The following is a 14,594-nucleotide window of genomic DNA, read 5'->3' as shown; positions in this document are numbered from 1 at the left end:
CTCGGACCTTTCAGATCTCTAAACTATTGGGAGTCAGTTTGTCACAGCCCCTTGAGTTCCTGTCATCTACAGACAGTTGATGGTCCCCCAGAGCTGGCTTGAGATTGAATTTAGTGTTCTGCCAGTGTGCACCTTTGACTAAGAACAATCTCAAGCATGCCCATTGTGAAGAACAGGATCGTTTAGGCATTTGACACCTCAAAGAAAACAGATTTAGGGTACATTCCTGATAACACCAATGGCTTAGAACAGGGTTTCTAAAACTTCAAGGGAAAGGCTGAGGGCTTCAGGACATAGCCAATCCAAGACTAGGAGGAACAAGAATTAGAGACCAATGGACCAATCCAGGGAGATTCTATCATAGCTATTTGTTTATTTTAGCATTTTGATTTTTTATTTTCTGAAAAGATACTTTCTCCTACCTGTAACTCCTAACAATGTAGTCTGTGTGCTTATGTGAACCAAGAAGAAGTATTTTAAAATGATGCCTTCGACTCCCACCTTCTACCCCCACCCCACCCACGCCCACCCCCATCCACACGCATAAGTTCACACAACATACTTTTTCACCACAATGGACCTATTTGTATATATTCGATAATAAACTGTCTTCCCTTTAACCGGGATTGGGAAAATCTATTACGCAACCAACATCTTGCCTACAACACTATCTGAGAATAGAGCTCGGTGAATCAGAACAGGCCATTTCTATTGGAAGGTCTACCTTCCCATGAGGACAGCAATGCAGCATTGTAAGAGCTCTGCGGCTCCTCCAGCTCCTGTAACCTTCCTGAGAGTCAGCAACAGGCTGGGAATTACACACCCCATTGCCACCTTATTACAAGTGATGACAGTCTAATTTCTGAGGCCACACCAGAGAACAGAAGGAAAGCACTCTGAGGAGGAGTGGCTTGGCCACCCTGAAGTGTCACAGGCGACCCGAGGACAAGAGAAGATGTCAGATCAGATCCCCCACTCCCCCACCGCCACCCCTGCTGCCACCCAGGACCAGTCAGTTCAGAATCCGCATCCCCAGAACAACTTCCTTTGCAGAGAAAGACGCTGCTGTGGATTTTAGACTCTCAAGCCTGTCAGAGACGAGGGATATTTCACATGCCTGCCTCTCTCCATAATGAAAGTCTTGAGCTTAAGATAATTATCTCTCAGCTTCACAATGCAGTGGGTATTTACACCTCACTGGGGGGAAAAAAATGAAGGGCCTAATCAAGAGGTCGCAATGCCAACAGTATAAAAGCGCAAAGGCACATAACGTCAAGTGAAAGAAGCCACCTGGCCAAGGCTGTTCCAACGGGAAGATCACCCGGTGTCAGTTGGACCCAACAGTAATATGTGATTAACCTAGCACACCTTGAGCCTCCTGCATTATTTTTTTAGGTGACTATCAAGTGTGAGCCAACAATCAAACCTAACTAACACGGAAGAGCCATGTTCCAGAGGTTACTTTTGTTTGGTATCTCACAAATGTAACCTTGGGGTCAGAAAGTGACTTCCTAGTATGATTATGATAGGTCATATTTATTTAATATCTCCTAAGAGCGGAAATTATCAGGGACTTTTTGATTAAAGGGTTCTTTTCTTGACTGTATTTCTAGAGAACTAGAAAAAAAAATCTAAGTTTTTAAAATATCAGTCTAGAGTGGTGGTGACGATACACATCTGCCACCCAGCACCCAGAAGGCTGAGGCAGGAAGCTAGCAAGTTTGAGGCCAGCCTGAGCTACATAGGAAACCCTGTCTCAAAAAAAAAAAAAAAAAAAATACACATTTATATGCATATAAACTTATCAGCAAAGTACTAGAAAAGATGCTTTATTCATTCATCATCCATTTTAATATTTGTTGGCTTCAGAAAACCAAATGCTACAGATGAATCCAACACAACAAACATTCATACACAGCTGTTTATCCAGCGCCATCCACGTCAGCCTAAGGGGAATAGCTTGAGATCAAACTGAGATTCCTAATGTTGATGAGAGGACTCCCCAAGTCTGCACAAAGCCTACATTTCATCCTGCATGAATGCCAAGCCCTCTCCAAAGAACATAGTACATCTTCCAATCAAAATCTCGTATTTAAGAAAGTCAGTTTGGAGCTGGGCAAGGGGGAGGGAAAGAAAGCTCAGTGGGTAGGATGCTTGCCTAGCATACATGAAGTCCTGGGTTTGTCCCCTAGCACCACACAAACCGCACATCTATAATCCCAGCACTCACAGCAGGTGGAGGCAGAGGCAGGTGTATCAGCAGGCCAGTCTCGGCTATACATGGCATTCAAGTCCAGCCTATGTGAGACTATATCTCAGAAAGAAAGAAGAATGGGGGGTGGGGCCACAGGGGAGAAAATGAGAAGGAGGAAGAACAGAGAAAGGAAAAGATGCCCAGTTTGAAAGGGCACCAGAATTTTAGCTTTCTCAGAGTACCTAGTACCTAAAGAATGTCTCCACATCTCAGGCCACATACACGCTAGCTGACGTTGCAGTCATGAGCATAAGCCCACTCTGCTGGCTGTGCCCTCGAACCAGGGAGACCTCTGCATGGCCGAGGCCTGACCGTGGAGTGGTACCTGGCTTTCTCCGTGGTTCCGGCCACTCTCGGTTCGGAGGATGGACTTGGGTTTCCGGGACTTGAAGTTACCCATGCTGGGTCTCAGCACTCCATCCACCAGCAGGGTCTGTTCTACATGCTGCTGGGCCTCGTGCAAGGGCGGAGCAAGCTCGCCTATTGGAGCCCCCACCTGTGGGTAGTTCTCTTTATTGTTTTCATCTCTGCAAGAAGAAAGACCCAATTTAGCGAGTACCCAAAACAGATAAACCTGCAATGAAAAGAGCTGCGGAGATTCACCACGCTGTATTCAAAGGGAGCCCAGGCATCGGCAAATTTTATAGGCTTACGAACTCAAGAAATGTGAACGCCCTTCTCATTTTTCTTTCTTTTTCATTTTTCAGTCAGGGGTCTCATGCATCCCAGCGTGGCCTTGAACTCACTATTATTCAAAGGTGACCTGAAACTTTGGATCCTGTCTCCCCTCATTCACCACGTGCTAGGATTATCGACATGTACTACCATGCCTGATTTATACAGTACCAGGGATTGAACCCAGGGCCTCAGGCCAACTGAGTACAGCCCCCATGAATTTCAAGATGGTCTCCTATCATTGTGCACCCTACTTCCCTCCCACAATAACAGCGGGAGACCTTCAGGTTAGGTACTCGGGATCCCAGATCTACAGATTAAGATTCTCAAGTGTTGCAGTTAAGCAGCACCCCTAGCAGACAGGCCAACTCAAACACTCCCAGAATTATCGAACAGATCTCAAGTCTCTCAGGCCGACGAATTCTAGGTTCAAGACAGGATGCGTCCTATCCATTGGCAAAGATAGTTTGCAACATGGATCTGTTTGGGGAGTAGGCAAGGCATCCAGATAAGTTTTAAGTCAAGTGATACATTTCCCCTAACCAGGCCTTTGAGCAAAGCCTCAAATACAGCATAGAACAAGATCCCAATGTGTGGGTTCCCTCAGGGCTGAGTTACTAACACAGGCCTGCCATCCCAGCGACTTTAGAGGCTGAGGCAGGAAGACCAAACCTGAAGTCCACCCTAGGAAACTTAGTGAGCTCTGTCTCATAACAAAAAGCAAAAGAAAGGAAGAAAGAAGAGGGGGTCAAGATCATGATGGGGAAACCCACAGAGACAGCTGACAGGTGCTAGTTGGAGCTCACTGACTCTGGACTGACAGCTCAGGAACCTGCATAGGACTGAACTAGGCCCACTGAATGTGGGTGACAGTTGTGAGGCTTGATCTGTTTGTGGGGTCCCTGGCAGCAGGACCAGGACTTATCCCAGGGGCATGAACTGGCTTTTTGGAACTCATTCCCTGTAGTGGGATACCTTGCTCAGCCTTGATACAATGGGGAGGGGCTAGGCTCTCCTTCAACTTGGTATGCCAGACTTTGTTGACTATCATGGGAGGCCTTACCCACTCTGAGGAGTGGATGGGGGTAGAGTGGGAGGGAGGGGAGGAGGCGGGAGAAGGGGAGGGATGCGGTTGGTATGTAAAATGAAAAAAAAAAAAAAAATAAATATATTTTTTAAAAAAAGAAAGGAAGAGGGCGCTAGAGCTATGGCTTAGAGGTAGGGTAAATGCCTTGCATATTCAAGGTCCTAGGTTCAATTCCCAGGCTCCCATTCACACACCCTACTCAGTTCTGGCAGGGCTGGCTCTTAAACTTTTCACAATCAAGTTCCATGTAGTATACCCAAAGGGTAATAATGCTCTCCTCTGGAATCATTTGCCCCACTTAAATCTCTATGCATTTTACTTTCCACATTGCTAGGAAATAAGCTATTGTCACCATAACTAAATGAGGGTATAAATTGGGTTTGACATCGCCACCTCTACTCTCTGGTAATTCACTAGAAGCTACTTTCCAGGTGTCTGTGCCGCATGCTCCCGAGAAAGCCCCCCAGACCCACCACTCAACACACCCTCCTACAGGGGAAGACTGAACTCATTGGAGGACGGGTTGAAAGTCACACCAGGATGGGTGGTCTGCAGCATGGGCCGGGTACAGAGAGCAAGGGGTGTGAATGAATGTACTCAAAACAGTTGAGTGTTAGGAGGAACACCCAACAAGTGGCTTAGAAGCTGGGAAAGAGAGGGGGGGGAGGAGAGAGAGAGAAAGAAAGAAAGAAAGAAAGAAAGAAAGGAAGGAAGGAAGGAAGGAAGGAAGGAAGGAAGAAAAAGAAAGAAAACAGCACTGATGCACTGATGATCCAATTGTTAACAATTAAATTTTTTCCATGTCACTGATGGTAAAGTCAAGCCAGGGCTGGGAACGTACCCCATTCTAGTGGACTGTACTGCTAATAGTGAGGAGAAGTAGAATGCTACCCATCTACTCAGGTTCCTGACAGAGAAAGGGAACAACGGCATCCTTTACAGGAACGTTTGTTCCTCACTCAGGTAGGAATCCAGAACCCTCCATAATGAAGTTCAAAACATTCAATAACATGGTTGGTGACTAATGATGGGCGCATTGCCAAATCTAACGGAGAAGTTCCCTCTACAAGGCTCTGTTCTGGTCTACAAGGCTCTGTTCTGGGGAGCTGAAAGTTCACACCACAAAACTCGGCTCAGAAGACGAGCCAACCTCAGAGAAAAGGTGTCTCGACGAAGAAGAGACATCAGACCTAGAGGATCTCCTCTTCTCACAAATAAGAGCCGGGGGGTGGGGGTGGGAGATGGGGGTGAGGGGGGGGCATACCTGAGCCCAGAGCAGTCATCCTCGTCTTCATGTAGAGAGACCGTCTCTTCCTCACACCTGAGGCAAGAGGGAGAAGAGCGTGTCAGATACAAATGCCTACCGCAGGAGAGGCAGCAATCATCTACGACTGTGTCAAGATTAGCGTGAAAACTATATATACAATGTGATGATCCTCACCACTGTCTCCCCAGAGTAAAACAGAACAACAAACATCCAGCTCCATTTTCTGATGTCTGCCAGGCCAAGATACGATACCAACATGCTCATCAAAGCATGTGAGCTGAAGACATTGAACCAGCTGTGACATTTCACCTCCACAGCACTGCAGACACCGTCGAAGCCAGTGGTTCTCAGCCTCCCTGATGCTGTGACCCTTTAATAGAGTTCCTCATGTCATGGGGACCCCCAACCGTAAAATTAGTTGCGTTGCTACTTCATCACTGTAATTTTGCTGTAACTGTTATAAATCATATAGTGTAAATATCTGATATGCAGCCCCTGTGAAAGGGTCGTCGAAAACCACTGGTCTAAGCTTATAAGATCTCACTAATGCCCAAGATGCTCCCAGAAGGAAGTTAGACACCCAGAGCAGTGCTCTCAAAAAAGATCCCATCATCCTCTGCGGCGGGCCCTCTGTCCTGTGCCCCATGCCACAACAGCAACCACTGGCCTTGGACTTTTTCTTTTTCACTAGACTTCCTAATTAACCTGATGAAAAAGTCTTGGCTCTTCCATATTAAAAAAATAATAATAATAAAAATCCCTGGTGTTTCCTACTCCCTGAGGGAACCTAGAGTGAACCTAGAGTGAGAGTGTTGTTCTCCTAAGTAAGAGGGAGTCTTTGTTCCTCTTACCCGCCATTCATCCTGCCTCGCCCAGCCCCACCCTGGAACATTTCTCCCTTCTCCATTCCTACCCACCCTTCGCTGCCCAAAGCCAGGAGGTACCAGCTTTGAACAGGAACCTTCCTGGCCAGATTCACACACAACACTACTGTAACTATGCTCATTTTAAGGTACAGATGTTTACTCTTCGCCCTTAGGTGCTGATGTCTTTTGTACGTCTGAGATCCTTTGAATTGGTTTCTTACTGCACGAAACAGCAATAGGCATACCTATACTTATAAAAAAAAAACGACTACCGTTCTTTTTCTAGGGACACCGCCGTGGCTCCTAAGTGCAGCATTGCTTCCAAGGATGTTCACAGGCATCCTGGTTTTAAGAATGGCTCTGCTCCCTCGGCAGAATAACCAAGCAGTTGACACTGAACTGGCGGCTATTCATTAAGCATGTACTGCTTCCCAGGTGCTCCGTTCACCTCTTGTGACGGCTAACAGTGATTGTCCACTTGACGGAAGTTTCTAATTACGTGAATTGAGGTGGAAAGACCCAGCCCGATGGTGGGCAGCACCATTCCAGAGCCTAGAGACCTAGACTAAGAGAAAATGGGCTGAGTACCAACATTCCTGCTTCCAGATGAGATGTAATGTGACCAGCCTCCTCAAGCTCCTGCCTGGTGCCTTGGCCACCAACAAGGACTGTCCCCTCAGACTGTGAGCCAAAAGAACCCCTTTGTTAAGTCACTTTTGGTCAAGCTGTCACATCGCCACCACAGTAAGAAAGGTTGGACCGATGTGTCTTATATTTTCTAGGGTTAAGGACTGACCGTTTTGTTTTAATGTCCAATCCACTGAGGTAAATACATAATAGCAATGTCAAATTCCTATTAAAGTTATTAAGTGCTGACTCCCTTCTTCCCTACATCTGTTCTTGAATCAGACACGTTAGCTATATCTAGACTCAGAATAATATTATTTCTAAAGGATACAAGAGTTTCAGAAGATCTGGATCTTGTTCTGAGAGATTCAGTGTAGTGAGTAGGAGAAAATAAAACAAATAAATACATATGCACAAATGTAATACGGTGCTTATGCTACATTAACTAACATATTTAAATATTCATCACTGGAAATGCTGTATAATTAGCCCACAAATTCACTGAAGAAAGCGCCTGTTCTCTTCTCTTACAGCCTCTTTTTAAATTATGGCTTTTGTAGTGAATTATACAAAAGCCACCTACAGACTTGAACCCTCTTTATCTAACAGAATATTCTGTTCCCTGTGGCAATAAAATTCAGTTGGTCAAGTTAACAAAAAGGAATACTCTAAACTTCTTTGCTCTCTTATGTTTTTGACTACCAATAACTCCACTCTATTTATCTCACGAAAAATAGCAATTAAGTTCCCAAGTTTTCCGTTCTGCCTCGTCATCAGTATTCAAACGTAGTTCCTGTAGGCTTTGCAATATGAATGACAATGTTTTCCAAGAGTAAAGGAGAAAAAGCCACACACTATAGAAACTGAGGATTCTCACTTCTAAGAACTAGGGTTGAACCCACAGTCCCAGCTCCGAGATCAGCAACACAATAATGTGTTCCCCTCTGGAAATTCTTGTTTTATCCTCTAAGCATGATAGCCTGAAAATGGAAATTCAGCACCAGAACCTACAAAAAGGGGGCAGGTGCCTTCTGGGCCATAAGGCTGGACCAAATTAGTGGAGCAGAATATCTCCTCAACAATCGCCACTCAGGACACACAAGTTCAAGATCCTATCTAGGTCCAGCAGGGGAAATCAATGTCCTCAGAGCTCATCCCCGCTCTTTGAGTGAGGTGGAATTTTCCTTACTTTACTAGGGACCATCAACCCCCATTCAATCAGCATCTCATTTTTCTCCTTGCCCAGGAGGGCCCTACAAAGGGACAATACTGGCCTGGTTACAGAACTGGATTCTGCCACAGGAAGCCACCATCATGGTCCCCCAGTTCTGGAAGACCATCAACTCAGACTAAATGGCCAAGTGACCCAGGCTCAGTATTCTCTTGTGTTACTGTTCATACCACACGGTAATTTAACTCATAGGTCCTCAAAACTTAAAAGTGTCATATTCATCAAGGTAACCTAAAAACAAACACTACATATGTAATCCTGACTTCTAATATACATGTGTGCTTGTGTAGCCGGGCGCACACCTGTAATCCCAGCACTCGGGAGGCAGAGGCAGGTGGATCTCTGTGAGTTCGAGGCCAGCCTGGTCTACAGAGCAAGTCCAGGACAGGCTCCAAAGCTACAGAGAAACCCTGTCTCGAAAAACCAAAAACAAACAAACAAACATGTGTGCTTGTGTAGGCGAGAGGAGGGTAGAAGTTGGAAAACTCAAAAAGGCTCACAAAAGGGAAAAGAACAGAGCATGTGATGTGGGTGTGGAGAGGGGAGGGGTAGAGAGAGAGGGAGGCAAGAGGGAGTACAACTGACTATGGATGTAAGCAAACGTGACTAGCAAACCTGTTACTTTAGCTACTACCTGAAAAATAAATGCATAAAAGAGAACTAGTCCATCCTGGTGGTGGATTCAGAACTAGCTGTTTGGAAACCCGGGATGTGATGCAACTACCTGTAACAATGACGAACTTGATGAAAGGAAAGGTCAAGTCTCACACTCAAGTACGTAGCACGTCACGATGCTCTTCTGGTGGTGCGCGGTCACAGGGGATCCCCCTCCCCACAGTGGCCAGCCACTAACATGGTATGGCCATTGTTCTTAGACAGAACAGAAAAAGGCCAGCCCAGACAGGGTTCAGGGCTGCTTCCTGTATATCACTGAAATCCTATGTTTGTGTGCAACTGAACTGGGAGAGAGGATGCTTTTCTTACGGTTGGCCATGGCGACAAGGGACGAATGTTAAAGACACTTCCAGCAAGTGATTTCATGGTAGCGCTTCTCAGCAGGCCGTCAGAACCCTCCCCTTAAGCTTGCTCAGACATCTTTGCAACAACTCCAACTTGGGTCTCTTCTCCCTCTCTTCCTTTTGCTCAGTCTGCCAAGCACAAACAAAAGAAAGGAGTGCACAGCCCACATGACCATCTGCACCTTCTCAGGCCCGCCTGACAGCTAGGAAAGAATCCAGTCCCAGGAGACCAAGTTATTGCCAGGATTCCACAGTTTTACCCCAGGGAGCCTTGCTTGTTCCCGGCCCACACCGCCAAGCCCACAGACAGAAGTCACGTGACATTGTCAGTTTATATTCCCGGAGGCTCAGCAGACAGAAGACTTCTTGGAATCATGGAAGCTAAAGACATATCCACGAGTATCCATGAGACGTTCTCCGGTGAAATGGGAAGAAAGGCCCCAACTTGATGGGTGGGCAGAGAAACGGCCTCTCTTCCCCTGCAGCACCACACCCCTGAAGGCAAAGTTGCAGCGATGCAACCTCTTGGGGAATCTCCCAAAGTGTGACCCCCAGAACCTCCTTGTCAGTGCTCTCTGGAATAGCTGACTGAAACAAGCAGGCTCCAGCCTGGCCCTGCCTCAGCCCCATACAGCTCTGAGAATAGACTGTAAACCTCTTGCGGGGAGCTGCTTGTTGAGTTTTGTTTTTGAGATGTCTCTTGTAATCCAGCCTGGCCTCAAACTTTGCTATGTTGCCCAAGATGACCTTGAACTTCTGATCCTCCTGCTTCCACCACCAAGTGCTAAAGATTACAGGTATTCACCAGCATCACCACCCAGTTTTATGTGGTGATTAGAATCAAACCCAGGGTTCATGTATGCCAAGTCATACCCCCAGCCCTGTATTGTAAACTTTTATTTTTTTTTATTTATTTTTATTTTATGTGCTGTAGTTGTTTGACATGTAATTGGCCCCTGTAAGCTCACAGGGAGTGGTACTACTAGGAATGTGGCTTTGGAACAGGTGTGGCCTTGTTGGAGGAAGTGTGTCACTGTGGAGGTGGGCTTTGAGGTCTCATATCTGCTCAAGCCATGCCCAGTGTCTCAGTTCACTTCCTGTTTCCTGTAGATCAAAATGTAGGACCCTCAGCTCCAGTACCATGTCTTCCTGCACACCACCATGTCCCACCATGATGATAATGGACTAAATTTCCGAAAACTGTAAGCCACCCCATTAAATGTTTTCCTTTATAAGAGTTGCTATGGTCATGGTGTCTCTTCACAGCAACAGAAACCCTAAGACATATGCACTAATGTTTTGCCTAAATGTATATATGTGTGAAGGTGTCAGATCCCCTGGAACTGGAGTTACAAACAGTTGTGAGCTGCCATGTGCATGCTGGGAATTGAACCTGGGTCCTCTGGAAGAGCAGCCAATGCTCTTAACCGCTGAGCCATCTCTCCTGCCCCTTGTGATGTGAATTTTCAAACAGAACTGCACAGCCACTTAACTAGTATGCTTCTAAAATAGTTTCATCTAACAGTTTCTAAAAACCCAAGCCAGCTCTGACCTAAGTGAAATACACCCAGATCTGCACAGGTATTTCAAGGCCTTGAAAAACCAAGAAGAGGACAGTGCCCTTGAGTCTGAAGTCAACTTTCCTGTGACTCTCCCAAGACCTCCAGCTGGGGAGACATGGGCATGGTCAACTAGACATTGTCTTAGGCTCAAGGATGAGGACCTGAGTTTGAATCCCCCACAGCCTTTTTAAAGTCCACCAGAGTGGTGGGACATAGAAAACCCTAGGGTTGGGATGAACAGAGACAGAAGGATCCCCAGAGCTCATTAGCCACCAGCCCTACCTGTCCATGGTCTCCAAGTTCAGTGAGAAATGAGGTCAAAGGAGACAGAAGATGTGAACCTGTGGCCTCCACAGGCACCCTTATGCAAGTGCATGCATATACAACTGGGCAAGTAGCATCCTTTCAGATTGGATGATCTGATAAAATAACTCATAGAAAACCCTAATGACTACTTGGATCCACTTGGTAGGGCACAGAGTTTTTAATTTCCATTTTAATAAGGATCACTACCGGAGGCCTTAACAATAAAGAAAGCCTCTCCGGATGGAATTTCAGTGGCAGGGGGAGAAGGCAATAGAGATGGATGGGGACAGGAGATAGAGAACATTTGCTCATCTCAGAAACATCAATCAGGAAAGGGCATCCTCAGAGCAGACCAGTATCTCAACCAAACACTTCCAGGGCGCCTGCTATGTCTGTGTCTCGGGATAGCACCCTCCGGTCCTGCTGGCTAAGTAAGGGACTGTCCCCCTATCCAAGAACAGGTTCATATTATTGAGGGGAGAAGAAAACAGCAATACTCTGTTTGACAACCACTGGTTTAAGACGCCCCTTGCTGTGCTGTGTCACACCTGTGACACTTTGGGTATGTTATCTGTTCCTTCAATTCCTGTATTAGCCAGATGGCTTTCCCAGTCACCACTCACAGCCTTTTAAAAGAAACCACTGTCACTTCTCCAAAAGTGACAACGTGATCTTATGCAATCAGAACTCCTTGGGAAGTGTCCAAGGACGAGACACGACAGTCTCCCCAGCATTTAACCACAACACACACACACACACACACACACACACACACACACACACACACACACATGAGCATATGAGGTCTGGAACTAAAGTCTCCATCTTGAAGCACTCAGGCCTGTGACTGTGACTAACTCTAGAGATTTGGCTACATGAGGCACCTGAGAATCAAGCCCAGGAAACATGTGATCGCCAGGGAGCCCAGCAGGGAGAAAGAGAGGTAGGTAACTGAATGCTTGAACCAGGAAATCCAGGCCTCACCTTTGGTCCACAGATGTTTCTCTCCTCTTCTCTCAGCCTTTTCTAGAAGGGCAAAGTGGCAGGGTGATGTCACTGCCATGACCAGGGTGCCAGTGGGCAGGCCATAGTCAGTCCTCGAAAGACAGACAACCTGGTCTTCCTTTTAAAGAGATCTCACTGAGGGGAGCTCAAGGTGGGATACTATGACAATAGCAAACCACACAGACAGCAAAGGCTTGTGGGAAAGAGGCTGCAGGAAGCACAGTGGAACCTCAGCCTTCCCTCTCCAAGTCTCTGCCAACAATGGTTGGATCCAAAACCCAAAGGATGCTCTATTCACTGTCCAGATATCTTTAGCAAATAGCTCTCAAGTCAGCTTGTGGCTTCTGTATGAAACTCGGGGCTTTTTTTACATAGGGGAATAACATAACTTTGTACACACCCTCCTGCAAAGCTTTTCCAGCGTGACTTTTACCAAAAGATCCCAATAGTAAACACAAATGTCCCTATGATAAGAAGACTAGATGGAATACATATAATTTATACACCCAGCTAAATGTAAATATCACATATAGTGCCAGCAAAATGTACTCCACATTAATTTAATTTCTGATCTATATACATACACACACATATATACATATATATATACATATATATATATATATATATATGTGTATATATATATATATATAGAGAGAGAGAGAGAGAGAGAGAGAGACTGTAGTATCAAGAAAATATTAAGGGAGAGATGACCAGAATAAAAAATGAAGCACTATAAATATCAAAACAAAAAAACTATGTGGGCTGGCGTTGAATAAAACAGCACTCCCTCCCTCCACTTTGAAATGCTGTTTTCAGTTGCCCCTAAGCATCAGGTAAGGCATTTCTCTATAGTGACATTATTGAAGTCAGAGGATCAAAAAAAATGACAAAAGACATCTAGAAAAAGTTTACCTCACCGTGTCTTAAAAAACCTGTACTCAGAGAGAAGGGTGATAAGTTTACCCTGTTTAAACGTGCTGGAATTAAACTCCAGTTCTCTTAACATCCATCTATTTGGGGCCAATGTACACAGAGTGCACGCCATGAAAACTGACACTCACGTTGGCAAAATACAACCAAGCTTTCTTTCTGACAAAAAAAAAAAAAAAAAAAAAAAGCTAAGCTCCAAGATTGCATATCTTGAAGCACAGAGCCTTCCCGCAGTAGTCAGCTAGGTTTAATACCTGCTCCCTCCACCACCACCACCCCCCACCCGCAGTTGCTAAAATACCGGCTGCAACCTGTGAGAGGTTTGTGGGCCCCCGCCAGCCTCGCAGCCCCAGGTTCCAGGAGACAATGCATCGCCTGGGAAGAGGGGCTGGGGACGGAGGGTACCTTCACCATAGTTGCTTCAGAGACAGGCATGCAAGTCGATTGTAATGGCAAGAATCACTTACTCAGTTACAGCGGCGCTGCCGAAGGAATTATCCTGAAGGCTGAAACAGAAACAAGAAAACATGAGCCAAGTCCGGCCGGGGAGCCGTCTCCCTAATTGCTCTCCCCGAGTTAGAGCACGCACACAAACATGGCATTGCCAGGCAAGTCTCAGGGCTTGCCCGGCACGCTCGCTCTACCTTGGGCTGCTGTCTGCACATGCTCCTGACGACACCCCCAGCAGGGGCCCAGCCGCACCAGCGAACCACAAAGCCCAGCAGCCCGCGAGGCTGCGGGGACGATGGGGCGGGGCGCGGCCGGCGTGCGACCCGGGGTTGCAGCTGCTGGAACCTGGAGAGGCTCCGCGCAACCCGGGTAGCCAGCTAGGAGCTGCGGGGAGTCCAAGCTACTTGAGCTTGCCACCTCAGCCTAGGCTGGCAATACGGATATGTCTCCCCACTTCCCCCCCCCCCCCCCTGGATGCAATGCCCGCCTCCTATGGCTTGTTACCTCCCCAGCCCCCACCCCGGGGGATGCAAACATGCAAAGATGCATCCATCACCCAGAAAAAGCAAAGAGAGATCGAGAAGGAAGAGAGGGAGATAGCGCTGAGTTTTGTCTTATTTTCACTGTGTGTTGGTTTTTATTGCCTAGAACAAAAGAGGGTCCAAAGGGCCGGGCTGCATCTCCACAGGTCTGTCTGAGCTCTTGTTATTTCATTCGGCTGGAGGAAGGGCCCTGCTCAGGACCACACAACTGTGAATGAGCCTACGCAGGGCGAGTGTAGAATGCTTTCCAGGCCATAGCTGGTGCCTAGGACACCATGCAGGGGAGGAGGCGGGCTCCTATACCCACAGCAGCTCCGCACCTTCACAAAGGATGGAGTGAAGAACTCAGAAATGCCGTTCCCGTGGATGGAGGCAGCTCTGTTGGGGGAAGGGAAGCCAGCCAGCCCCACCCCCATCCCGCTTTATTCTTGCTTGGGGATGTTTGTCCTGCCCTCTTCGCATTGTTCACGTCTCCCTGCCATGTTGACCTTGACTTGAAATAAACAGACGTCTGTGAAAAACAGGTCTCTGAATTTTGAAGTAAGATTTCCCTGCCAGGAGGAGCTGAGATGGTGGCTCTTAGTCTTAACTCTGTAACGGAACTGATGACTTAGTTTACAACAACTGACCTCATTTAAAATAATAATAATAACAATAATAATAATGATGATGATGATGATGATGATGAAATAATAATAATAATAATAATAAGCAACTAAGTTTTAAAATGCCTCAAAAATTTGGAAACAAAAAGGAGGAGCCCTCGCCCT

The 14,594-nt window shown here is 46.5% G+C and overlaps 1 protein-coding gene across 5 annotated transcripts in view; it reads right to left on the bottom strand.

Moving 5' to 3' along the window:
- The window catches only part of Fam13c (family with sequence similarity 13 member C), a 114,814-nt gene extending 101,099 nt beyond the window's left edge, over positions 1 to 13,715 (bottom strand). For 2 of the 5 annotated variants that reach the window (XM_036167254.1, XM_036167255.1), the window contains exons 1-4: positions 13,477 to 13,715; positions 13,300 to 13,338; positions 5,281 to 5,337; positions 2,580 to 2,781 (exon numbers count right to left, since the gene is read on the bottom strand). In XM_036167254.1, the coding sequence (XP_036023147.1) occupies positions 2,580 to 2,654 (75 nt within the window). In that variant the 5' untranslated portion in view covers positions 2,655 to 2,781; positions 5,281 to 5,337; positions 13,300 to 13,338; positions 13,477 to 13,715. The other 3 variants (XM_036167251.1, XM_036167252.1, XM_036167253.1) reach the window with 2 other exon arrangements.
- Between the last annotated feature and the right edge of the window lie 879 nt (positions 13,716 to 14,594).

The sequence above is a fragment of the Onychomys torridus genome, chromosome 18 (genome assembly GCF_903995425.1).
Source record: "Onychomys torridus chromosome 18, mOncTor1.1, whole genome shotgun sequence".
In the NCBI taxonomy this organism is placed as follows: domain Eukaryota; kingdom Metazoa; phylum Chordata; class Mammalia; order Rodentia; family Cricetidae; genus Onychomys; species Onychomys torridus.
This window is presented reverse-complemented; position numbering and strand designations above follow the sequence as displayed.